Source organism: Chelmon rostratus, chromosome 15 (genome assembly GCF_017976325.1).
Source record: "Chelmon rostratus isolate fCheRos1 chromosome 15, fCheRos1.pri, whole genome shotgun sequence".
Taxonomy (NCBI): domain Eukaryota; kingdom Metazoa; phylum Chordata; class Actinopteri; order Chaetodontiformes; family Chaetodontidae; genus Chelmon; species Chelmon rostratus.
Window position 1 is genome coordinate 9,280,520 of NC_055672.1, and position 25,228 is coordinate 9,305,747.

The window sequence follows — 25,228 nt, forward strand, 5'->3', positions numbered from 1 at the left end:
ATTTACATCTCATGACTTACTTTACAATCTACATGTATGTTTTTTTTTTTAAATCAATATTTGTAGACATTGCTCAGTTGTCCTACATCTTTATCGCTATATACTGTGCTTTTGTTGGTCTGTTCTGTATACACAGCATTTACTATGTATCTGTCTGTCCTGGGAGAGATCACTCCTCTGTGGCTCCAGAAAAGCAATAATTAAAATTCAGTTAAATTAACATTTAATGAAGGTAATATAATTAACTGGCAAATAAAAACTCTTTAATCACATTTCTTTCTGGCTTTAATATTTACAGATAGCATTTTGTGATCACTAAACAGCTGTCTTTTTCTTTTCCACTTTAAGTGTATTAATGCCTCATTTAAAGACAAATGGAGTTATTCCATTTAGAGTAGCTTGTCAGTGTATTAAGTGATTGTAAATAAATTCTGTAAAAGCCTGTTAATCCAGTGGCACAGTCCAGGCTCCATGAGGGAAAGCAGAAATGCAAACAGCAGCGACTGGTTTATCTTCTTTTATTGACACATGCATATTGATGAGGATGACATTTATTGTAACCTGGCTCCCTCAGGCTCACAGGATTTCTATCTTAGTCCACAATTTGGCAAGATGTTTAGCGACAGGATTTGTTATGTACTCTTGTAAATGTAGACATCCACACCGTGGAGGCAGCGAGAGATGATCCACAGAGCATTGTCTTGTTCAGCAGGGTGGAGTTCATAATGTGAGGAGTAAGTCAATAAAAGCAGTGTGTATAACAACATTTTCAATTCAGGTGTCTGATCAGGCACTGTCGGGGATGCCTGCTTTGTTCTTTCTAAAACAATATCACCCCCCCTCAGAATACAGCACAGTACAGGCCTGAAGTGTAACACAGAGTGATGGCTTTCATTTTCTCTTACTAGTGAACACAGCACCAGTCAAACATTTATAGACGCTGTATACTGTAGCTTAACTGGATAAGTCTCAGGTATGACTTTACTATGAAAAGCATGAAAATAAAAAAGTTTAATAAGAGAAACTGCTTAAAGGAATAGAGAAAAAAAGCCTAAAGCTCATTTAAGATGGCCTTTACTTAATTAATACTGATTAGGAACCCGTAGCAGGTAGCACATGCTGTTTATTACTCTCACTCATGGTAGTGCTGTTTTGTGAAATAGGAGATGTTTTACAGACCTGGCTTCACACCTGCCTGTAATGAAGCACTAATTATGGCGTGTCGTTATGATGTGAGAGCTTGCCAATTAATCAGCAGTCATCATGACGGTAATTGTCAATTAATGACAGAAAGGCAAGCTGTTATTACTCAGAGGGATCAAAGACTGTTACAAATTGCAGCTGACAACAAAAGTTTCTGTTAGTTTCATATTAAGCTATTTTCAGTGAAATCGCTGATGTATGATGTATGATGTATGTAATGATGTATTTCTCAGCTCAGTTATACTTGTTCGTCCTTGAGACCAGGAAAGCTAGAATATAGTGTTTTCAGAAGTGTTTGACTGGTGCAGTGGTGCAAATGAAAATTTGCTCAATATATTACAGGTAGGAATGTACGCTTTTCTTGTACAGAAACGCTATTACATAGAATCATTGAAACAGATACTGGTTCAGACCTGGGAGGCCGGTTGAGTAAATACCTTTGGTCAACCAGACCATGGGTTGATCCCTTCAAGAGAAATATGAAAACCAGCAGATTGTGTAGCTCTTAAGGCCCGAATAAACTGTATTGTGAGTTCTTCCTCTTGTGATTGTGTGGTCTCACGGTTTCTTTTTAGGTGCATTGGGTGTGTTGAATTTGAAAAAGATAATGTCTCCGTCCTCCACGATGTAGTTCCTGCCCTGTTGCCTGTATTTCCCAGCAGCCTGTGAAAGAGGGAATGGAATCAAAGAGGTTTCACGTTGTATTCAAGAACATTATTGGCAGATATTCAACAGTGCGTCAGTGTATTAAAACACACACCTTGACGGCACTTTCACTGCCCTCCTCCTTGAAGTCACTGTACTTCATCACCTCAGCCATGATAAAGCCTTTCTCAAAGTCAGTGTGGATCTTTCCTGCAGCTTGAGGAGCCTTGGTACCTTTCTGTAGCAGCAAAACACAAAAGAACAATTCAAAAGCAGAACTGAAGCTATATTAACAGCAAGGACAGGCATTATAATGTCCCCATACAAACACAATATGCTGCCCCACAGACATCATCAAAAAAAAGAAAACATACCATTAACACGCCAAAATAAATAAATATCAAAACACATACAACCGTAAATGTGCAAAAAGTAAATGCTAACCTGGTTCCAGACCCTTGTATTGCCACCCACACTTCTTTTTTATTTTTTTAACCAAGTCAAGAAAATCCAAATCTAGAAATGCCACAAACACTTTATGAAATACTAACAGCAAATGCACAAACCAGAAGAAAATGTGTTTCCAATCCAACAACACAAAGTTGGAGTACATTTATCAAATGTTTATATCACTCCGTATTGCACTTCAGGCCATTTATGTGTAACATACTCAAATCATTCCAAATTAGTCAGATCATTAAGATCCCAGAAAGAGGGAAAACATATGATGATACAATGATACAATATTCCATTTAACAAAGATGCCACTTACTATTTGAGATCATATTTAACAAACATTACATCTAGCATCAAGAGTTAATTCTCAAGGACATGTGATAATAACCTTTAAAGAAAGGTTATTCACAATCGAAGCACTTACCCTGACGGTCCACGCTCGCACCTCATCCGGTCCCGCTGTGAAGAAGTATTCCAGCTGCAGTGCTGCATAGCCGGTCTTTATTATTTTGGTCAGAACACTAGAAACACACAGAGAAGGCAAGATGGAGCATTTCAATCAAAAATGCATCTTTAAAAGGTGCGATCTCACTTGACTCAAAGGCCTTTTTCACTGCAGACATTAGTCCTGACACGAGAAACACAGGAGTAATTAATAACATTTACAACGGCATTTCACTGTGACCCTGGCATTGTGCATATTGCTTCACTGGTATGGCTTACTGGAACAAAGCCATCATTAATGTTATTAGATGCAGCTGTGTCTTTCCAGTTACAGTGTGATGGGTCAAAATGTCTGCCCCATAAAAAGGCTTACTGACTTATTTGTTTGACTCAAATGACAGCGTTTACCTGCAAACATACTCATAGCCTTCCCATTATACACTGAGGTGTTGTCATTCAGTCAGCTGTCAGTCTTTGTTCCACTTTGACCAAGAGTCTGATGCAATTTTACTCTACTAAGCATGATTGCCATTAAAATATATAAAGGCATGAAGTAGGGCTGTGCAATAGGACAATGTATATGGTGTGTCTTTCTATTCATATGATGCTCTGTCGTTTATTTCATTGTGTCACAAATCATGCAATATTTTTCATCATTTGGACAATGCTTTGCCTTCTCCTGCACATAACAGATGCAGGCAGGAAATTTGCATGAAGGCAACACAAACAAACATGGAGAGTGAGCGTGACACAGAACACACAGAGTAATTCCAAACAGGAGGACGACTCCGACCAGCTAAGACATCGAGGCACTCATCCCTACACGGGGGACTGCTTCTGCCACACGGACATGGTTTGGGTATGAAATTTGCAATTTATATAGCAGACCAGTCCCCACAACAGACTGAACCACCACTATCCACTTATGCAATAATCACGTCAAACAAGCCTAACTGAAAATTTGCATAAGGTTCCAAAAAAAGGAGAAAACTACTGAAATATGAGTAAATACATTTTGTTTGTCAAGTATATAATTCAAAATGTCTTAGGAAATAGACCTTTTCCATGTAGTCATTTATATAACACTATTTTTATTTATTGAATTTACAGAAACTGTGCTATACTGAGACATGTATTTATAGTCATCTGGATATGAAATGACCTGTATTGGAAAATGAGATTTTGGTGATATTGCCGAGCCCTAGTACAACAGACAATTAATAATGACCTAATTGAATCAACATGTATAATAATGGTTAGTTGCAGCACTAAGTGGGAGCTAAACCATTTCTCAACCTGATGTGCGATATTCTTGTGCGTTTATGTCCCACCTCTGTGTCTTCTGTTCCTCGCAGTACTTATTCCGGCTTTCCTCCTCCATGTCGAACAGTTTCGATTCGATAGCTCCACTCACAGGAATCACCAGAGCACCGGGGTCATGAGCATCTACCCACTCCTTGATTTTCACCAACCTGAGAAAAGCAGGCAACAGAGTGAGTTGGTCTGACTCTAACAGTAGCAGCATACTTCTACAAAAAAAACGTAAGGGACATGCACTGAAGGGAAACTTACCACTTGTTCTTTTTTCTGATGTAATCTTTCTCTGAGAGATTAACCAAGTAGATCATTGGCTTGGACGTCAGAAACAGGTATTTGTTCAACACCTCAATCTGTGGAGAAAGTTTAAAAGGGTACGAATCCCGTTTAGTTCTCAGTTGAACAGAATTTATCCGGTGGCACCACACTGATAATGTGTATCTTATCCCAGAGAGTCTTAAAACCTGCTGATGCCATAATGGCCAATCAGACTCCTCTGTCCATCAGGGAAACAAGTGGCGACCACAGTGCAAGCAAAGTCACAGCAGTCACTGGGTTTTTATGTGCATTTTAAATGTGTGTAGTAGAAAAAAGAAAGTGAAAATGGCAGAAATTTCATCCAAAAGACAACAAAACACTTGACTGAGATGAAAAAGTTTGGATGTAAAACAAGTGAGGATGCAATTAAGGCTGACAGAAACTATTAACCAACTACACTGACAATACATTGTGCCTTTCCCCACTGATCCATACAGCAGCCTAGTTTAGGAATATTCCACCAAACACTTGTAGACATACTAGCCCAACACACAAACCCATTCAAGCACATACACACACATACACACACATACATCATTACCTCTTTGTCATTCCAGTCATGGTAAAATCTGACGTGTTTCTTCTCCTCCCCTATCCACTTTCTTATTTTCACCAAGATGTCCTAAAGGAAGAAGCAGTGGCATCATGAACACAGACTGATTTACAGATTAACAGCACAGTCACACAAATGTGAAACAGGCTGCAAAGCTGATGTACAAAAACACTTTACTCACATATTCAGGCTTGCGTGTTTTGTCACTTCCTCTGACGGCAGTTTTCTCAAGTTTTTCGATGACTGGAGCGATCATTTCCTCGTCCTTTAGTCGCAGCTCCTCGTGGATGATCTCGATGTCCCTCACTGGGTCAACATTACCCTCCACGTGGATAATATCCTCATCATCAAACGCACCTAAAGGACATAAGTACTGGCAGATATAGTCAGCCTGTTACAAATATTCACACATTCTGAGCCCCTGATTTTACATGCCATTTTCTCACAAATGCCAAAGCTTTCACTCTAAATTCTAGCTTTAGGAAAGAGGTGCTTCTGTTATACCTTACTTTGATAAATGTTATCATGTTTTCCTACCAACCCATTTTTAATTATCGTGTTAAACCCTATCTAACTGAAAGCAGACATATAAGACATACACTTAAATGTTTGTTATATGTTATATTTGCTTATATATCATAAATTGGCAAAATTGTGTTTAAATCAAGAATGACCTTATCTTACAATAAGTACGGCCTTGTTACCCTTTAAGAAGTGTAGTCATGGCTCTTAACTTGTCCTCTAACACCTGTCTACTAAACTCAGTTGTTACAACAAGGCAGCTGCAGGCAATACAAGTGACAACTCACGAGTCATGTGGAAGATGCCATCACAGGCATTGATGTGGGAGAGAAAGGCATTTCCAAGTCCCTGTCCTGAGTGAGCTCCCTTCACCAGACCAGCAATGTCCACAACGTTAAGAAAAGCTGGGACCTTACTGAAGAGACATAACAGCCAGACCAGGAGTCAGTGATACAGAAATCCATGGATGATGGACATATTACAACAACTGTGAGGAGGCACTGACATAGCACACACCTGGCTGGTTTGTGGTATTGGCAGAGGAAATCAAAGCGCTCATCAGGGACAGGTACCCTGCTCTCATTTGGGTCAATTGTGCAGAATGGGAAGTTCTCTGCAGCAGCTTGGCTTTTGGTCAGCACATTGAAAAAGGTGGATTTCCTGCGGTGGACAGAGTCAGGAGCGTGTCAGCAGCAGAGTCCAATATTTGTTCATGCACTCACACAACAAACGTGATTTCCACGACGACAATTACACGTACATACCCGACATTAGGTAATCCCACAATTCCAATTTTCAGAGAGGTTCCAAATCGTCCAATCAATGGAGGTGGTTTTGGGGCTTCTCCCTTTTTGGGGGGCATCTGCGAGAGTTACAAGAAGTTGTACAACATCACCACATGTCAAAAGTATTTCCCCAAAGCCAAAGCCGGGCTTATTTGTCACCTCAGTCCAGCTAAAAGTTAGGTCTGGGCATTTTTTTTTTTACCAAGTACCTCCATCCTATTAAGCTAGCTCCCCTGAAAACGTGTACAAGCAGCTCCAGTCATATGCTCATTCAAACACAGCATGCTAACGTTAGCTAATGGTTAACTGGAACCACTCCTAGCTACCTGTTAGCCAGGATATCTGACTGAATAGATACTACCGTCTGCATTTTCTCGCCATAACAAATACACAGAAAGCTGTTTGGCTGAGAAACTTCCTCTTTTAGTACCTTTATGTCTTTTATCAGCCTATAGTCTACGTGGTGCTCCAACCTCAGATAGCTGCTCACACTAGCCACTCCGGTGGAAAGACAGGTTAGAGAGCAAAGCGGAAGTGTTTTGACGTGAGGCCCCTGTGATTGGTTGGAGAGAGAGCTGGGACGGCACGTCAGACACGTAATAACTGACAGACTGCATCACATTATGTTTTTAAGTCATACATTTTTCCTGTGATACATTTGTTGTCTTCTTAGGCTGTAATGTTAGTGAATAAACGGGTTGCTTCTTTTAGTCAACTTTACTTCCTGCCTTTCCGCGGTGAGTCGTCGCTAGAGGTCGCCTTTTTATAGGATGCACGCATACGTTCTGAGCACTATAATGACTTCTCATCTATGTTGGCTTGATAATTGAAATTTTGAGTGCATTCTTGACTTAAGAAACAGCAGTTGACAAAATAATCTCACCACAAGGGCCATTACTACTATAGTAGTGCATCAAGTGATCAGATACTGTAAGTGCTTCATATTATACATTACTTTCAGTCAGAAAGTATTGAGCTTTCTCCTTGTTGAAAGGGCAAGAAACTCTCATATTGAACCCACAATGTCCTATAGGGCATTAACACAGCATTTCAGAGAGTATATGGGCAGCCTGCAGGCCATCATCTCTCATTTTCATATCTGAACGCTGCAGTATTTCTATTCTTGAACTATTTTCTGCATTTACTACTAACCAAACATTACCACTTGTTTGATGTGTTCAGGATGGATTGCATTAGCAAAAAAATTCATTGAGTTTTGAAAAGGTCCAATTCTGTAAAAGATTTTAATTCACCAAAACCTCATTCTATGACCCAACAGCACTTCATTTCTGGAAGATCACACATGCTCGGTGAGGCCCAAGCAAAAACATTTTATTTATAAAATCAAGCAAAAAAACTTTCCAATGTTTGATGGGACTTCATGGTACAACACCTGCAATATTCCTGTCTCTAAAGCCATGTGGCAATGTGACCATTACAGTCTATCACACTGTTCGAAAACAACAGAGCAAGTGACCCAGGTAGTTTTTTTATTGCTTATATACACAACCAAAAAGTATTTTCCACCAGAAAAAGACAAAATTAAAAAGAAACACGGCATTTAAAATAGTCAAAGAACAAACTAGGATCTTGATAGTTTGAGAAACCAACTACATACAAAAACAAAATGAGAAATTGTAACTGCCACAGAAAAGTCTGTTGAGCAAAGCACAGACAAGCCAGCCCTTAGTAATTACCACTGCCAACAGGCTGTATCTTCAATACCTGTTTCTTAGCTGGAACAGAGATACCCAAAAATTACTACAAATTTCATTAAAAGTCAGTGGAAAAATTAGCCAATGAACAAATGCAGATGTGGAGAACTGCCTATGTCTACTTGAGCCTATTTTATGCCATTCAAGATTTTTGGCAAAACAATTTGTTCATGATTCTTCCAACAAACTTGTTTTTTAACACACATAATATCGAGTCAAAAAACATAAAAAGACAAACATCCGAGCAATAATGCTGAATCTGTCAACGTCTCTTCTCTCGCTGCTCAGTAGTGACCTATGAAAAAAATGGCAGGGGAAGAGATTAAGTGCCAGACTTTATTTCATATTAAAATCATATTAGATGATCTAAACTGTTTCAGTGACAAAGTATGCATGCAGGTTACATAAATATCTTCATTTCAAATGAACTGTGAACAAGTCAATCTCATGGCCTAATGACAGAATGGTATAAACCTACGTGGTGAGTAGGACCGTGAGCGGGATCGTGAGCGGTACCCTCTGCTATAATAAGGAGAAGGAGATCTGCGTCTGTAGGGGGGGAAAAAAAACAACATCACAACCATGATACACACGGTGACAATCACACAACGAAATTGGACGACTTTGAAAGACACTTGGCCAGCTTATTTTCAGTTATTTTTTGTCTTGATCTTTGAATAACAGTAAAAGGTAAGAATATACTTATGATAGTCAATTAATCTTAACAGTAATCAGAGTACTCTATTCCGAAAAATAATCAATAGTCTCAGGTCTACCAGTGGTCAATGGAGATATTAGTCAAAACAGGCTACAGGACAAACAACTCTCACCTGTATGATCTGTATTCTCTGTCATCATAGCGGTCATAATCACGATCATAACCTCTGTCATAGCCTCTGTCGTAGCCCCTGTCGTAGTCTCTTGAGGTGCGCCGTGATGAACCACCACTACTACTACCGCCACCGCCGCCGCCGCCACCACCACCGCCGCCGCCGCCGCCACCACCACTGTAAAAACACAGAACAGAAAAAAGTTCAGTGACACAATGGAAGATACCACACACACAGTAGTTTATCTAAAATATCTCTGCTGTAAAAACAAAGTTGCCTGGTTAATAAACACTCACTATGTCGGGCGTCCCATGTAGATTCCAGGAGTGGGAGTATGGGCTCGTTTTGTAATGGAGAAATCTACTCGGATCCTACGCCCATCAAGCTCCATTCCGTTAGCACGCTCCTTAGCCTAAAACCCACAACAGCACCGTTATATGATGGCTATCACTGCAAGCTGAGACTCCAGCCTAGACTGTAGTTACATTAATTACATGTTTACTATAAAAAAAGGTCACGTTTTACTTTCACATTCCTTTCTTTAAACACAACAATTTACCAAAGCCCAAAGGGATATTTTAAATTTGCTTACTTAATAGTGGAAACCCCTATTCAAACACTTATTCGCTTTGTAACTGGTGGCAAAGAGTCAACATCAAAAAATGTTAAAACTCATATCAGTCTGATCTTCCTTACCTCCTTGGAGTCCTCAGAGTTTTCAAAGTAGACAAAGGCAAAGCCTCTTGAACGACGAGACTGCTGATCATACACGATGTTGACGTCACTCAAAGGGCCATACTTAGAGAAGACCTCCCTGAGGTCCCTCTCAGTGGTGTACAGACTCAATCCAAATACACCAAGACAGCTGTTGGGATCTGGGTTGGCCTTTGAGAGGAAAAACAGAGGAGTGTAAAAATACTGTGAGGAAATGACCTTCCATATCCACATTTTATTTTTTGTACAGACAGGAAATTCCTGAAGACTAGACATTAAGGGCTAATAATCATGATCCCATCAAACAACGAAGACAACATGAAATTGTAAGCAGAAACTACCATTACTTTCATTAGATAACATATTTTTAAAAGGTTATACAGAGATTTCACATTCACAAACTTTTTTTTTTTAAAGGTTCCCTCAGAATCCCAAACCAGCATGCAGTAGATGCACTAAACATATACCCTGTTGCCAATGTGTCTACGACGATTTGACATGGGGGAACGGCTATGGCTTCTTCGCCGGTGCCAGCTACGAGATCGGCTCCTAGAGCGGCGTCGGTGGGAACGGGAACGAGAGCGGGAGTGGTGTCTACGTGAACTTCGATGGGAACGGGACCTGAGGATAGACATAAAACAAAAGAAGGCATTTAGTACAGTGGGAAGATCCTATGACGGAGCCAGTCGCCTAGGTGTAGGCAATACACGGCGAGCACCCTTCATTAATCGACACACACACTGACACACCCACTGTCTTTCTATCAAAACCAATATGTTAACTGAAATAGCTGCTAGGTACACCTTGATGGTTGAGAAAGCCTAACCCTTTCGCAATAAGGTCCTGTAAGAGTGACAGGATTACTGCCACAAAACACTAAAAAAGGACCACAGCCCTCCTGATGGGGTCACTCAGGACGTGTTGCCCATAGTGAGACAAAGAATATGTTATGAAAGTGGACCAGTCATACCTGGATTTTGATCTGGATCGAGAACGAGATCTGGACCTGGAATGATGGGAGCTATCTCTGGAGCGTGCTGGTGAGCGGCTGGTGGATGTCGCTGAGCCCCGAGGGGACGCACTCCTTGAGCCAGGCTGCGAGTCCTGGACAGATCAGATAATGAGGTAAGAAACACTCAAAAGCCAAGTGTGTGGCAATCAAGAACAAAAGGGCCAGGAGGTGACTGGATTTGCCCTCTATGTGTCCCTTTCAGAAAGAGTTCATTATATTTTGGAGTTTAACACGTTTGACACTAAATATTTAAGAATTTGATTATATAAAGGTCACACATTGAAACAAATATTTGAAGTAGAAATTAATTTAGCTGAAATACTGAGACACAAAAAGATATGGAGGGATTGAACAGTTATGTTTCTGATACAGAGAGGAAAAAAATTGTGCATGCGTAAGAGAAAGAAACAGGATGAAACAGAGTAATAACATAGAAGGCTGTTAGGAAATTACTCATACCCTGGTAAACTTCTGACCTTAACTTCATAACTTCTTAAACTTCATTACTTCAAAACAACCCTTCATTTCTTCTTTCTTCTGTTTGACATTACGACTTCTTTTTTCCTCCTCTTCCCCCATTTACCATCTGCCATTACAACACTAGTAGTGGGGACAGATCTTGACCGCTTCTTTTCAGCATCCAATACATTAGCATGCATCAACACCATCAGCTTCAAATATTAACAACTTCACATCTGACACGTCTTCAGCCTTTTTCTTTCTTCCAACCTCAACCTTAACAAAGAACAAACAAGGGTGATAAGGCATGTTGGTTTCTGTAAGAACCAAAAAGGTACACAGAAAAACAGCAAAACCAAGAACAACATAGATTAGCTGAATACACGTTTGTTTGTTAGCTTGCTATGGTCTTGATTGGTTCTATACTAGTATACCATGACGTTACACCGATAAAATGAAAAAAAAAATCAAATAAACTGACTAGAAGTCAATATTTAATAATAAATAGTAAAGTATCCATATATTTTAATAGTTCGCGTTACGTAAACGCCATGTACCGAATTAGCGACAGACTCAGAGTAGCATGGCCTGGCGGCGGCAACATCCGTCGTTTCCTTTGTAGGCCGCATGCTATAAATTAGCAAAGGTTACGAGTATCGTTATATAGCATACTTACATTTAACTACGATACGCTCACCTAGCTAAGCACTTTTCTATCTACTCACTAAAAAGCTACGGCCAGCCTTCGATAAAGCAGACTTATTTGGCCAGATTTCTAAATATTTCCTTTAACTGGCCTGTAAACGCAGAAAACGGCTAAATTAGCTTGCTAACCTTAGCTATCTGGACGTCTTTCGAACCGTTTTTTTTTAAATATAATTAAAACTCACCTGCTCCCTGAATTCTTTCTCGTTGTCGCTCATATTTAATGTAACTACACAGCAGATGGGGGGAAAGTACGTAGTACGCTGTCTGTAACGACTGCTTCCACTGAATCGTGTGTCGAATTTAACGTTACCGCAAAGCAAACCGGTTTAATCTGAACTTCTTTTTCTACTTTGGGTTTTAATGGCGGTCGGCAAACGAGTTTACAGGCAGATTACTGCCGCCTACTGGACTGGAGTGTAAAGCGGTCGATTGTCTGGACGGGGGAGGGGTTCGCAGAACTTCGCAAGCCATCAGTACTTGTTTGACAGTATCAGTGTGTGAATAGGGGGGCTTGCCTGTTACATGGAGCGTTTGATTGAAACCTATATGTCCTGTTTTCCAGGCAGATAATTTTTACGTACTTGCTCAATGTTCTAGTGATACTGTCTATGTCTGTATTCCACCAACACCTACATGTTTTTTTAATACTGTAGTCAACAAAACAAATGTTTAGACAATATGTCCACCTTCTCATATTCCTCCACCCCTACATGAGCAAGAACCCAAAGGAAGGAGATATTCAGTCCCCTATAATGTAGCCTGAGCTACCGTTGACAAAATTTGTTTTATGTCTCAAAACTGCTTCATACACACAAAAGGTCAAAAGGTCCAAAATGGTGTCGCAGCTGGCAAACATTTGAGACTAAACTTTGCCACATTCACTGTGTATTGATAACTGACCATTTTTAGTATATTAAGCATCAGGTACTGAACATTCTGACACTCATAAAAATTATGAACTGCCCTCATAGACATTAAATATCTTTGTGCTTATTTCTTGCATGTACCGTTTAAGCATCTACAGCATTTCCTTCAACAGTACAAATGCACGCGGGGGCACTGCATGCAGAAGCACCAGTTACTGCAGTGTTATTACAGTTTTAATGATTGTCAATGATTCCTTGATTTCTTCTGTATTAAACCACTTGGGTTTAAATGTACAAGAGCAATACTGTAGTAGTAATAGGAAGAACGAATGTTGAAAAATGCAGTGTTTTCAGTGGCTGCTGCTCATATAACAATGTATCAATCATACACCCACTAATTATGAAATAGTAATATAGATGTTTCAATTATAATGACCTCTATTAATCAGTTTAAATTATCAAATCCAAACCAGAAGTTGCATTTTCTGGTTGCAGGACAGCTCTCAGGTTTGCAATACAATCCTTGATGTAGCAGACTACCAAGAAGGTATAGATTTGTAATATACTGTGATGTAATATTGAGGTAAATGTGACCATTTATAGTAATATAGATTTTAGGTCAATCAAGCTCCAGATGAACCCTTGTTAGTAATTTATCAAACTCCAATTTAAAAAATGAAATACTTTATTTCAGGGGAGGAAAAAAAAATCTAAATTTCAAAGCACAAACTCAAACATGCATGTGTGTACAGTAGTTTGCTATGCAGTATACTATACTGTAAGTCAATGTAATAGCCCTAAGTAGCCTCTTGCAGTATGCTCATGGAAGAGATTCACAGAAATAACAGTGCCGTATGTTACATGTGGGGAAACAACTAATAATGCTCTACTCATGGAGGAAAGCAAACTATACACACACTCCAAAATCACTTTCTCATTCAGTCAAGTCATAAATAATAGCAACACAAACATACAAGTGCTCAACCATGCATTTTCGTTCTGAAGAAGGGACTGGGAAAGAGGTATTTTGATTATCGTTTTCTATATAGCGAGATTGAGTGTCATGACTGAACAGCTCTGTAGTTAGTTACTGTCCTCTCTTGTTGATCAAAACTGGGAAGGGAACAGCCAAATTAGACCAAAATATCACAGACATGAATCTAATTTACTGAAGAAATTATTTTGAGATGTATGTGACTGAGTACTTTCCCAAAATATACAAAAGCATGCTCTCAGTTGAGCTGAGTGTCAGAGGGCTGAAGGCACTTCAGGCAGAACTAACAATCCAAAGTCAATTAAAAAAAAAAAAAAGCCATTCAGTCAGTAGTGCCAAAGCTGGTGTAAAACATACACTTCTTACATCCCGATAACGTCTCCAATTACAACTCAGAGATTACAAAATGTTAATACGTCCCTAACAAGGAAAGGGACATAATCACTTCTTAAGACTAGTGTTTGATTGCTCCAGACCGAGCTAGACTGGGTTAGATTTCAGTCAGTAAAGTCCACTTCTTTGGCCCATTCTTTACTTTTCTTCTCCATGTAGCTACTGTACACAAGTGTCGCTCCAACTGAGAAAGTCTCTGTCGTTAGGCCGTTAATAGAGATTATGGTAATCCTCTATAGCAGCTTCTGGTGGAGGATTTCCCAAATCATTACCTTCCTGAAGAGAGGCATGTGGCACTGTGGAAAAAAAAGGCAAATGTTTAGCTTTTATATAAAAAAATTCATGAAAACAAAAAAGTATTACTTTATGAGGTGAATGTAAAGCATATACCTGTTTAAAGGTGAGAGGCCTTCCTTTTGCGATATAGTCAGCATATTTACAGGCAAAAACCCCACAATCACTGCCATTTTTCTGCTGGGGAATCTCCTATAGGGGCATGGACAGTGTGCAAAACATTAATCTCACACTAAAATAAAAATATTATTCAGTTTAATGATGCGTCATTCATGTCAGTTTGACTTACAGCGACCCTCAAACTTCCAACAGTCCATTTGGTGCTGTCGAGCTCTCTGCCTTTCTTTGCTTTGTGCTCCTCTTTAAGGTAGAGTCTGGAAAATGAGCACAAGCTGCCATTAAGTATGTAAGAATACAGGTCAATATAAGGACAAAGCATTTAAAATGACCAGAAAACTGAAGCTTCAGAGCTCAATGAGAACTCACAGTAAAAGACTACAGATGTCATCGTGTCTCTGGCCCATCGAGTCATATGACTTCACTGTCTTTGACTTAAAATCAATCACCTGGAATGAGAGTGATGAGAGTGAGTTAAAACAGGTAAAATATTCAGTATAATTTTTTTTTTAACAACACTGACCACAGCAGGTGAAATGCATTTTTATGACACAGATTAACAAAAAGGAAATACTTTGTCACTTAAGATTTTGAGTAATTAACGAATTATCTAAATCACCGCTGTACTGTATGTAATTAAAAACAAATAGTAGATCTATATAGTCGTTGTTGGTCTGACTCACAGCCATTGCCCAGTGGACGCCCAGGTGCAGAGGGACCAGAATGAGGTCGTACAGGAAAAGGTCGACAGCCTTGGTCCAGCGCTTCACTGCGGTGTGTCCTCCCACCTGTCCGCCTCCTCCACCCCGCAGCTTGGGGAAGAAGAAGGTGCTGAACGAGTAGACTTTTAATGCTGCTGCTTCACCAGAGCATCGCTCCATGACCAGGGAAAGGTAGAAGTTAATCACCTTTGTTAGAGGAAACAGAGAACGATATGGTGCATGTAAAAACGGTCACGCATCGAGCGACCCTCAATTCTGTTCTGACAAAATCATACATTCATTTATCCATGCCACTGCATGACTACTTGACTTAATCTTCAACAATTTAACAATGAGAAGGCAACTTGCTTCAAAATAAATAAGATGAGGTAAGATTTTCATTGCACCTAACTGAGACATATTGTGTAACTGACTAGTCACTGTTGTCAGCAACACAGCGGTGTATAAATAGTAAAATAATTGGAATGCTCTTGTGGCACTGAGCATCACAGTTGTATTAACCACATTTTGCAACGCTAATTTTAGAAAGCAGGCCAGTCACTGAACACACTTTGTTTCCATGGTGACTGTGGTGCCGTAGCTGCTACTACCACCAAACATAACTTTTATGTATGTGAAACACTGACTCCACACACAGAGACAATTTAAGTATTACACTGTTCACAAATGTAGTATTTACTTTATATAAGACAGTCTGCATTTTCTTTGGAAGCAACGGAGGGTTCAACCCCACAAACATGATGAAACACTTGCACGAAGAAGTTGGGAAATGGGGGGATCCCATTGGGAGGTGGGAAAGACACCAAGTTCATAAAAATTAATGACTTTCAAAAAATTATTAAACTAAATAATAAGATACAAAACTGCTATTCCACACAGAATGAACTTGATGAAAACTGTCTTCATGCTCTTACCTCATCGTTGAGCCAGCCGCCTTCCTGCAGTGTGGCCAGGTCTCTCTGTGTGATGCGTAGTTTGAAAGCTGCACTCAGAACAAGGTTGGGATCACTTTGAGCCAGAGCACAACTCACCTCCGCTGCCATTTCCTACACACAAAGACAATAAATCCATGAAATAAAAGAAAGTGCAGCCATGATTTCTTCAACACAGTGACTACACCTCACTCCTGACCACCTCACCTTGGTCAGCCAAGGTATGTCCTCATCGCTATGTCTTGAATGTGCTGTGTGTGCAGAATGTGCCTCAGGGAGACCAACAGCAGGAGTCTCTCTGTCTACTAGGTTGAGGCGAGTAGCTACTTCTGTAGAAAGGTCCAACTCTGCTGCCTGTTTCTGCTGCAACACAAGTTGACATTACAGATATAATACATTTGTGTTTCCACCACTTACTGAATGCTTTGACATGTCATGACAGAGCGAGAACAATGACTACCTTCACACATCTCACGGGCTGCGTGTCCTCAAAGGCTCCACTGAATGTCTTACCAAAGGTCAAGCTACACCGCCTGTCAATGAATCATAAAAAAGTGAGTAAAATAATTATTTGAATTAAATCAAATACACATGACACACACATATGCATATACACAGTATTTTACCAACCTGTCCTTGGTTGCAGAGGCATTTCTCCATGTAAACACACCTGGGGCAGCTGTGCAAAAAAGACAAGTGTCAGTTGAGCAGGGTAGATTCATTTAAACATGTTTCCCTGACATGTTTCAACCTAGTCTTAATCAACTGACTCTGTGTAATGTGAAAAGGGACCTGCTTAATCTGAAGTGTTTATATCTATCAAAAACAATGCCCCAAGCAAGTAGGAGGTGAATGAAACTTAATGGGACCTGCACCTCTGAAAAAAACATTACTAAAACACATTCAGGTGAATAGGAATACAATATAGGTGTATATGTATATATTTACCTGTGTATCCCGTCTTCACTGATTCAAAGACTTTCCCTGAAGCAGCAGTTTTGGGATCAGCCTGTGACAACAACGCACTGGGAGCAAAAGCAGAAAATGAACTGACTAATCGGCTCATGTCCGAGGGTATGTTGTTGAACTGATCTTTATGAACTCCAAAAACTCCACATGAGTAATGGGGTTGTACTCACTGTTGTGGTTTTGTTTGGTTGAAAGGTAGTGGTTGGCTTTTGCTGTATTTCTCCGTCACCATCTCCAGCAAGCGCCTGTAGTGCTCCTTATTATTCTGCTTTATGGCCTTAAGGGAGAACCCAAATACATGATAATTGAGCCTAGTGGTAAAGACTCTTAAAAAGCATGATTAGAGGCGCTATGAGGTGATTCGCTTGGTATATATAACTTAAAAATACAATTCGGTAATTAGGTGCTCTAAATGCTGAAAGCAGAAAGAAATGCCAAGCAAGTCTGAAACAGTGTCATCAGTCAAACTCTCAGTCCTTCAGAGAGTTTGTTTTTACAGTGTAAAATGTCCTACTAAGTATGTTTTGGGTCACATGCTTTTTTTACACAAAGGAATCCATACAAAGATTGTTTAAGTGTCAAGTGTCAACGTTTAAAAAAAATATTGGCAGATTTATTATAATCACATTTTTTTAAACTCCCAAACATTGATCAGCGTCAACCTAAAAATGCAGTATCAGTCAGGCTATACATTCAACATAATAAATCTGAAATGTTGCCTATTATAGCATTAAGGAAATGAAAGACACCCAAATTCATAAAAACTATACAAATATCGCAGGATTATAAAGTATCCATCTATGAATCAAAGCAATGAAGCCAAACAATTGATTATTTTACCTCTTCCACGGTAAGACTGGGCTTGTAGCAGCGGTTGTGTCCGAAGCCATTGCATGTTGGATCAGGGTTGGCGGCTCCCACCCTTAAAGCAGGTCTGGAGGGCAGCAGCTGGAGAGAGCCTCTCCTCTCCCTGTCCTTCCCCCTGTCTGGGACCCCTGCAGACAGGCCTACCCCACTGGATTCAAACAGATTATGTAAATTAACAAGGGAGCATTGCCGGAAGGATACTGATGGTTATGCATCCATATCAAGGTATATCTGCTTCAAACTGGGTGAGTGACGAGAACAGAACTTGCCTATATTTCCTCATTAAAGGAGGCGAGGAGCTCTGAAAGGGATTCTTCCCACTCCTCTCATTCATTCCACCCACTGGTTTACCTGTGGAAAAAGAACAAGATCAACATAAGAGTGTGGAGGCAAAGTGACAAACACACAGTCCACAGATCATTAACAGTAATAGCAGCGCTCACTTACTCATTTTCCACTCAGTGCTGTTCAGCCATGAGGTGTGAAGCTCATCTATTCCCATCAAAGTAACCGGCTAGATCAACAGAGGAAATGCAATGTGATTAAAGACGGTGCGTACAAATCAAATGTAAAACTAGAGCATCAAACTTGAGCTGTGCTGACTTCCTGAGCAACTTGATAACCGCTATTTTAAGTGTCCAATGCAGTGTAACTGGCACACTGACTTTGCTCACACCCAGTGCTAACATTGCATATCCTGTATACAAAACATATTGAAATTGCCAAATGTGTCCTCGGTGCATTCTTGATGCAGCATGCCTGTAATGTTCCGGTACCAAATTTCAAATGCACATCCGATAGAGGCAGTTGGAGCACTAACCTGTGTCTCTTCATAGTGTCTGGGCTTCTCACACCTGGTCGTCAGCGGGTTTCGCAGCCTGAGCAGACCAGCTACCCCAGCCACAGTCTTCTTTACACAGCTAATGACTACATCTGACACACAGGAAACCACGCGTCAAAAACCATCTTCATTTGTGGCAAACTTTCTGAATATCAAGATTTATTTCTTTTTAAACAAACCTCGCTTCCGTCTCTTCACCTCTACCTGGTCACTCTGGCAAACACTGTCTGCAACATCAACACTGTAACAGGAAAAGCCAGGTTTGAGATGGATGACACTAACAATGTCATAATATTACAAAATATTCCCAATATATCCAGGTTACAATGTGTAAAAAAAATGATTTATAATTTCCAAGAGTCCAAACCGATGTCTTGAAACATCTTGTTTAATCTGACCAACAGCCCAAAACCCAAATATATTAAGTTTCAATTATATAAAACTAAGAAAGGCAGCAAATGATTGTAATAATTCGTTGATTATCAGAGTAGTTGGCAATTGATTTCAACCAACCATTGGATGAACGGACTAACCGTTTAAGTAGCACAAAATATATCAAATGCTGTTATACCTCACTCAAATAAATGGGAGTGATATAATATTTAAAACACCTCTATTAATACAATGCAACTGTACCATGACGTTAAATCAAGACCTCCCTACGACAGTTTAAACAAACACTGATCTATGTTCAATGAAAAGCTTCATAGAGGTAGGATTTATAGCAGGGCTTTTGTATTACACTGCACTAGTACTAGCTAGACGTAGATGAATGATAACAACGTTAACGTTAGCCCAAACATTACACCTGGATGGCTGTTTGTGCTTTCAAAATCATACGCAAATTAGTAAATAATATTTGGACGTTTGTGTGGACGTTTTAGGGTATGCTCAGGAGAGTTTATCAGTCAACTGGGATGTACGAAATGAAAGGAACTGCTTCGACTAGCAGTGTGTCGATATCACAATAATATTAAGCAACACCAGACAATACCTAGGCTAATATCACATCGCTATTTTATGCTACTGCTTGTTCGCACAGGTCAGCTAATTAGCTTTAATGTTAGCTAGTTATTGTTACAACGGTCGCTAGTTGACTTGTGACGCTAGCGACTGAACTGCTTGGTTAAATTATCGACTGATCGCTTTAGTCAGATAACGTTAAGCAAACCATTATCTTAACAAGCAGGGGCATATAGCTGTGTATCGACAACTCAACCATCATTACCTTACTGAACACTTAAACAGAGTACAAAAATGGTCTTTAACTTCGACAACAGACCTCTGGTAGTTCCGTTTGGCTGGTCTGCCGTGGTTCTCCAGCCGCTGTGCACCCGCCTTCACGCCAGGTCGCGTGGGTACCTCTTCGCTAACGTTACCTTTCCCGGGCCACTCGTTTGGGTTTTGCCCCGTAACGTGCTCAAACAGCGACGAGATTCCGTCAACTATCCATCCATACATCCCAGACAAATACGAGAAAATTGTAACGGGGTTTTCTACGCGGGCCAGGACTATTTCACCACTGATAAGATGTCATGCAACGATCTACGACACACAGCCTGCTGATGAATTAGCTTACAGCTAGCAACACAGTGCAGTAACGCGAAGGATGTGCGTCATTCAGTGTTGATGTTTTTACGAAGTGCAAATGTTATATCCGTCTACGGAACACGGGCGGGCGGAGTTCTAAATTACAACTGGGACAGACAGTAATGAAGGAATGTCCACAAGCGGCCTCTGCCGACTTCATAAACGAACGAACCCTTGACTGAGAGGGTAAAGAGCGTCAGCGGCAGATCAGGCAATCATTGGCCACTGCTGAGCTGCTCAGATGTCAGTTCTTGGTTACGTAATAATGGTTCACATCCCAGTTACTATCCCCCAGTGACTCTCAAAAAGACAAAGAAGTGAAACATCATCAACGTAAAACAATGTTCCTAATCTCACTGATGTTTTGTTCGTCCATGTCTGTTCTCAATAATCTTCTACCTGCCTGCAACTACTTTAAATGAGCCTGTACTTTTTGTCTGTTATTCTGCTCTACAGGGTTCTGTTCTTCTTACTTTATTGTAACTGTTAATATGATATTGTATGAAAAGACTATTTATGTTCAGCAAGTCTATCCTGTATTAAGGTTGAGTAAATAAATCACACAAGAAATTGATTGATTCTTGAGGAACTTTGATCATGCAAAAAAGACAGATGCCCAAATTATATACTTAAATTATGAGAGCTGCCACAAAATGAACACAGTCTGTTTGGGTTGCAAGCACACATTTAAAATATTTATCAACTTTATGGTAGAAACATAGATAATACAAAAACACATGGTTTACATTTATGCAACAACACACTCTCTAGCTATAGTGATCATGAATTGGCATTATAAAATCAGTGCAAATTTGGACACATGTACAAAGAACATCAGTCCTATTTATATACACAGTAGCACAGATGGATATAAAACATTAGTAGAAAAATAACAAACAGACCTATTTAAAATAATGAAAAACATTTGTTCTTGCAACAATCCAAGAATGACCTTCAAAATACCGAAGTACAGAGAATAGAAAACTTACAATAGAAAATTTGAAAAATAATTTATGCTCTTATAAAAAACACGTTATCATATAATTCTAAACGTGAGATATATTCCTTTCTAAGGCATGCACAGTTTTGAAACAATATGCAGAAAGGAGACATGCATTCTCTCAGTGGTCGCACTATTTCGGCTCAGGATGGAGAACAGATGAACCTAATAGAACACACAAACACAAAAAATATCAGACAAGATGAACAGCATATAAAAACCATACTTATGCTATCATCTTACTCCGATGGTCTGACTTGTACTTCTCTAAGTAAACACATATCGTGACCAAAGCCAGAGTCCAACTGGATCCTGTCATTAACTTGGATAACTGTACATGTAAAAGTCGTTATCACAAATCTGCATTTTGCATCATTTGTGGGTGAATATCTGCCACTTCCCTGCTCCCAATTGCCCGAACACTTCAAGTCATTTAACCTATCAGTAAATATTGCAAACACATGTCAGCAGAACCTTCAGTATCATAATCAGAATGAATAGAATAGAATGCAATTCTCAAAATGCTCCTGCAATGGAAGAAACAAAACAAAAACAAAAATCACACATGACAAATAGTCAATTGTCGGCAGGGCTCACACACTCACACACATTATAGGATTATAATGCAGTGTTTGTATGTGTCAGTTGTAAGCGCTTTTTCCATCACTACCAACCATTTTTTCAGAGCTTGCCATAGATATTTTTTTCTGAATGCCATTTTATAACCAAGAAAACAACAAGTGTTTCAGTTCATGTCCATATGTATGGAACAAGTTTCATAGGTAATCCATCACAGAGAATCATCTTATGGTAGAACTAGCTAACTTCAGAAAACTAAATGACTGCAGTGTTGTTCTTACAACACGCTTTTTTTCAACAATGTAAAGACACAAAAATAATATCTCTCAATCATCACTTATGACCCACCGGAAATGTGTAGCAGTGTCTGTATCTGCAGAGACGCAACAATCTGCCTTTATTTTTATTTTGGTGTGTCTGGGATGTTTCTGGGTGTCAACCTTTGGGAAGTGGTTGTGTAGCCCCCAGCTAATAACGGCAGAGTGTGAAGGCAGAACTTTGAAAACGTAGCGACCGGGTGCCAGATTGTTGAGCCAGGCGCTGACTGAAACTCCAAGAAAAGACTGGACAGCCTTCTTCACATACAATATTCACTGCTGCAGCAATCCCATGTTCAGCTTATAGGTGTTTTTCTAGAAAACGTAATGACTTTAAGACCAGCACTTACTCTGCTAATGCCTGTATACTAGACAATATTTAAATTAACAATTTTACTCTATAAGCTGTCAATCAAGAAATAAGCAAATAGAGTGATTTTGGACATATTGGGGTTTTGTGTTTGTGATGCTGTTTGATCAACCATGAAAAAGCAAGCTTTTTAGTACAAGTTACAATTAACCTTTGTGTGATGTCCATGCCTGCTTTTATTATTTGTTTTAGGATTAAACTTCAGACCACCCGGCTTCTGATTACAATAAAAATACACAAAAGCAACAAGATGTTTTGAAAACATTTTGAAGCTGACAATTTCATGTTAACAAACTTACTGTTCAATGTGAGGATTTTTTTTGAAATATCACACTAAATTTAAATCTGTTAGCTGATGTTTAGGTATATCAATCTGACATTAAACAAATGGCTGTCTGAACAGTAGGCAAATCCATTCACAAATTCTGGCTGACTTATGTTATGCACGTTAAATCTGCAGAAAATGGGCTTCAACATGAAAGAACATAATTAGTGGAGGGTCGGAAACCTGCAGGGTCTAATCTAGTGCATTCGGCGACGAGACAACCCACCCTGAGAGGTGCACTGTGCTGCTTTAGCGCTTGGCGGAGTGAGTATGTTACACTCACACTCACCTGGACCATTCAGGTAAAGGGGTGACAAGCAGCTCAGGTACAGCCACGTCCTATTCTCCTGCAGCCAGCGCTGCCGATAACCAATCATATCAGGGGAACAGGCTGACTGTATCCTCCTTTCCTCTTTTGGGGGCAGGGCTAAATGAGTCTTGCTTACTAGGTTGGGAGATGATAGAGCACACAGGTTTTGTGGGATTTAATGACATGTTGTTTTACAGGAAGTGTTGGCCACCCATCACAAAGATTTTTCCAGAATTACTTTTATTGTACTGAACTCTATCCAGCAGTGCATTTTCTGTGCTCAGTTCTCAGATGAATGGGGAAAACACTTCCTGGAAAACAAGTAACCAAATCAGGAAACATGGATCTAATGCTGGGATCAGACTACACAATATTTTTGACCTTTGATATCACTGTGTGTCAGTGTTTGTCAATCATAGAGTCATGATTCTTGCCATGACTTGGCTGAGAGACATGGCTGAATACATGCTTGTCAGTGAAGGTGGGCTTGATTTTTTCCTTCTTAGCCAGACAGTGAAAGTGCTGCTTGTGTGACAGTAAAACACATAATTCCACACTTTGCCATATTTATCTATACTTAATCCTAGTCTAAGACATTGAGAAGAGTCTGCTTGGCTCGGCCGGGAAAAAAAACATTAACAGGCTGAGATTGGGTGGTCTGATCTTGGCATAAGAGCTAAAAAACACAAACCCAAAGCCCTGTAATATCTCCCAGTGTTATACCAACTCACTACTGTTCTTATCAGGTAATTTGGCAGGATGCCCTGAAATTTGTGGGTACTATCACCAGTGTAATTTCTAATCTAAATGCACACTCCTCAGAGTATTGTCTTGTACAACCACTCACTGAAAAAATATTAGAAACACAAACTTGTAACATGCAGGTTTTACAGTTTGCCATGGAAAAGAGTGCAATGAACAAAAGCCAGGAAGTGACAGTGGCCTAATCTTTTAACTGATGAATGCACCAAGTGTTGACCTTCCACCCAGTGTTTCCACTGTGCACCACATTTTTTGAATTTGTTTTAAACCTGTTTCACTCAACTTATACTTAATGCTGCTCACCTTGCCTGGCTCCCACCAACCGCTGCTGGACTTTCTCTAGATGGTGGATATATTCTGTCAGCGATCGCTCTGGATCCTGAGACGTTCCTCCTGAATGCCCCGAGGCCAGACCGGTGCTGGAGTACAACCTGTGGAAAGAAAAAAAGCTCACTGATAAAAAAATTACTTTTATTCCATTTAAGTATTATATAACATTAGAAGTCTTCTACTTCACAATCTTAAGATGATTAGTCTTTGCTGAAGAGGAGCACAAACCTGTTGTGCAACCTGAAGGGTGATTTGGTGGGTGGGACGAGGGCTGACACTGTGTCTCTGTGGACGGCGCTGCTGTCTCTGTTTGGTGGCGAGTCAGAATTTACTCTTGGCTGTTGTTGCTTTAAAACTTCAACTTTAGGCCCTGGAAGAGACATTAAGGTTAAAAATCCACCCACTCATACACACAGTCAAGTAATTGTATTTTCAAACTGTGTTCACTGAGCTGACCTGGAGCGTGTCCATTGACAGTCCCTGACACAGACAATCTTCTGATCGCTCTTTGCCATTTCCTGGTCAGGAACCTCATTCTGGGGGGTGGGGGGAGGAGTGTAAGATCAATTTTATTCATACACAAGTAATGAGTTCTTACAGCTCCACATCCTGGTATTCCCCCTACCTTGAGACTGCGATGACAACTCGTACAGCTGCCCTAAATCGTCCGAGGGGTCTGCGCTGGGAGGAGAGTGGGGGAGAGGGCCGTGCTCCCATATTGGCAATGAGACACAGTGTAGCTTGCTCACATTCCTGGAAGCCTCCCAACAGCAGCAGCAGGTAACGTTTCTGGTACACCAGAGCTTTCCGGAAGCTCTCAGCACGCAGGTAGCGCTCATACAAACGCTGCACCTGCAAAACAATAAACATGTGTAGTTTACGACATTGGCCAGCATTGCATTTCAAAACTATTTTATTTTACAGTTAAGCCAGCATACAGTAATGACACAGTCTGGATTTACCAAAGCA

General features: G+C 40.0%; 4 protein-coding genes across 11 annotated transcripts in view; all 4 read right to left on the minus strand.

Annotated features, from left to right (window-relative positions):
• Window positions 1–516: 516 nt before the first annotated feature.
• LOC121618068 (obg-like ATPase 1) lies at window positions 517–6,760 on the minus strand. Its single transcript, XM_041953329.1, has 11 exons — window positions 6,674–6,760; window positions 6,223–6,320; window positions 5,975–6,118; window positions 5,746–5,873; window positions 5,118–5,293; window positions 4,925–5,005; window positions 4,321–4,418; window positions 4,080–4,220; window positions 2,729–2,825; window positions 1,964–2,086; window positions 517–1,866 (listed from the first exon to the last, which is right to left on the minus strand). Exons 2-11 carry the CDS (start codon window positions 6,318–6,320, stop codon window positions 1,762–1,764), a joined length of 1,191 nt encoding a protein of 396 aa, XP_041809263.1. The 5' UTR covers window positions 6,674–6,760; the 3' UTR covers window positions 517–1,761.
• A 959-nt stretch (window positions 6,761–7,719) lies between these two features.
• On the minus strand, window positions 7,720–12,018 carry LOC121618285 (transformer-2 protein homolog alpha-like). Of its 4 annotated transcripts, none has more exons than XM_041953692.1 (9): window positions 11,864–11,993; window positions 10,991–11,249; window positions 10,473–10,606; window positions 9,970–10,123; window positions 9,485–9,673; window positions 9,085–9,200; window positions 8,789–8,965; window positions 8,437–8,507; window positions 7,720–8,253 (listed from the first exon to the last, which is right to left on the minus strand). In XM_041953692.1, exons 4-9 carry the CDS (start codon window positions 10,000–10,002, stop codon window positions 8,243–8,245), a joined length of 597 nt encoding a protein of 198 aa, XP_041809626.1. In that variant the 5' UTR covers window positions 10,003–10,123; window positions 10,473–10,606; window positions 10,991–11,249; window positions 11,864–11,993; the 3' UTR covers window positions 7,720–8,242. The 4 variants fall into 4 exon arrangements, with proteins under 4 accessions (XP_041809626.1, XP_041809624.1, XP_041809622.1 ...); XM_041953690.1 differs by having other exon boundaries at window positions 10,974–11,249; XM_041953688.1 differs by lacking the exon at window positions 10,991–11,249 and having other exon boundaries at window positions 11,864–12,018.
• A 1,202-nt stretch (window positions 12,019–13,220) lies between these two features.
• Window positions 13,221–20,253, minus strand: senp2 (SUMO specific peptidase 2). 2 transcript variants are annotated; one of them, XM_041954102.1, is made up of 17 exons: window positions 19,959–20,253; window positions 18,856–18,917; window positions 18,656–18,768; window positions 18,283–18,349; window positions 18,105–18,186; window positions 17,809–17,983; window positions 17,139–17,245; window positions 16,948–17,024; window positions 16,630–16,678; window positions 16,460–16,532; window positions 16,207–16,359; window positions 15,982–16,113; window positions 15,029–15,253; window positions 14,715–14,794; window positions 14,518–14,602; window positions 14,325–14,420; window positions 13,221–14,230 (listed from the first exon to the last, which is right to left on the minus strand). In XM_041954102.1, the coding sequence occupies exons 1-17, from the start codon at window positions 20,135–20,137 to the stop codon at window positions 14,168–14,170; spliced, it is 1,818 nt and encodes a 605-aa protein (XP_041810036.1). In that variant the 5' UTR covers window positions 20,138–20,253; the 3' UTR covers window positions 13,221–14,167. The 2 variants fall into 2 exon arrangements, with proteins under 2 accessions (XP_041810036.1, XP_041810035.1); XM_041954101.1 differs by having other exon boundaries at window positions 16,207–16,362.
• Window positions 20,254–20,952: 699 nt separating this feature from the next.
• Window positions 20,953–25,228, minus strand: part of pcnt (pericentrin) — a 37,787-nt gene continuing 33,511 nt past the window's right edge. For all 4 annotated transcript variants that reach the window (XM_041953459.1, XM_041953460.1, XM_041953458.1 and 1 more), the window contains 5 exons: window positions 24,885–25,111; window positions 24,716–24,795; window positions 24,488–24,629; window positions 24,233–24,360; window positions 20,953–21,431 (listed from right to left, as the gene is read on the minus strand). In XM_041953459.1, coding sequence (XP_041809393.1) covers window positions 21,400–21,431; window positions 24,233–24,360; window positions 24,488–24,629; window positions 24,716–24,795; window positions 24,885–25,111 — 609 coding nt within the window. In that variant the 3' untranslated portion in view covers window positions 20,953–21,399. The remainder of the gene's footprint in view (window positions 21,432–24,232; window positions 24,361–24,487; window positions 24,630–24,715; window positions 24,796–24,884; window positions 25,112–25,228) is intronic.

Excerpts from the sequence above, each read along its gene's own strand:
- LOC121618068 (XM_041953329.1), bottom strand. The coding sequence starts at position 6,320 with ATGCCCCCCAAAAAGGGAGAAGCCCCAAAACCACCTCCATTGATTGGA. Across the intron at positions 2,826-4,079 it reads GAGGAACAGAAGACACAGAG|TGTTCTGACCAAAATAATAA; the intron begins GTGGGACATAAA and ends GTGTGTTTCTAG. Across the intron at positions 2,087-2,728 it reads TGCGAGCGTGGACCGTCAGG|AAAGGTACCAAGGCTCCTCA; the intron begins GTAAGTGCTTCG and ends TTGCTGCTACAG.
- LOC121618285 (XM_041953688.1), bottom strand. The coding sequence starts at position 11,896 with ATGAGCGACAACGAGAAAGAATTCAGGGAGCAG. Across the intron at positions 9,674-9,969 it reads GTAGACACATTGGCAACAGG|GCCAACCCAGATCCCAACAG; the intron begins GTATATGTTTAG and ends TTCCTCTCAAAG. Across the intron at positions 8,508-8,788 it reads AGAGAATACAGATCATACAG|ACGCAGATCTCCTTCTCCTT; the intron begins GTGAGAGTTGTT and ends CCCCCCCTACAG.
- senp2 (XM_041954101.1), bottom strand. The coding sequence starts at position 20,137 with ATGTATGGATGGATAGTTGACGGAATCTCGTCGCTGTTTGAGCACGTT. Across the intron at positions 16,114-16,206 it reads ACATACCTTGGCTGACCAAG|GAAATGGCAGCGGAGGTGAG; the intron begins GTGAGGTGGTCA and ends CTTTGTGTGTAG. Across the intron at positions 14,231-14,324 it reads GGCCTCTCACCTTTAAACAG|TGCCACATGCCTCTCTTCAG; the intron begins GTATATGCTTTA and ends TTTTTTCCACAG.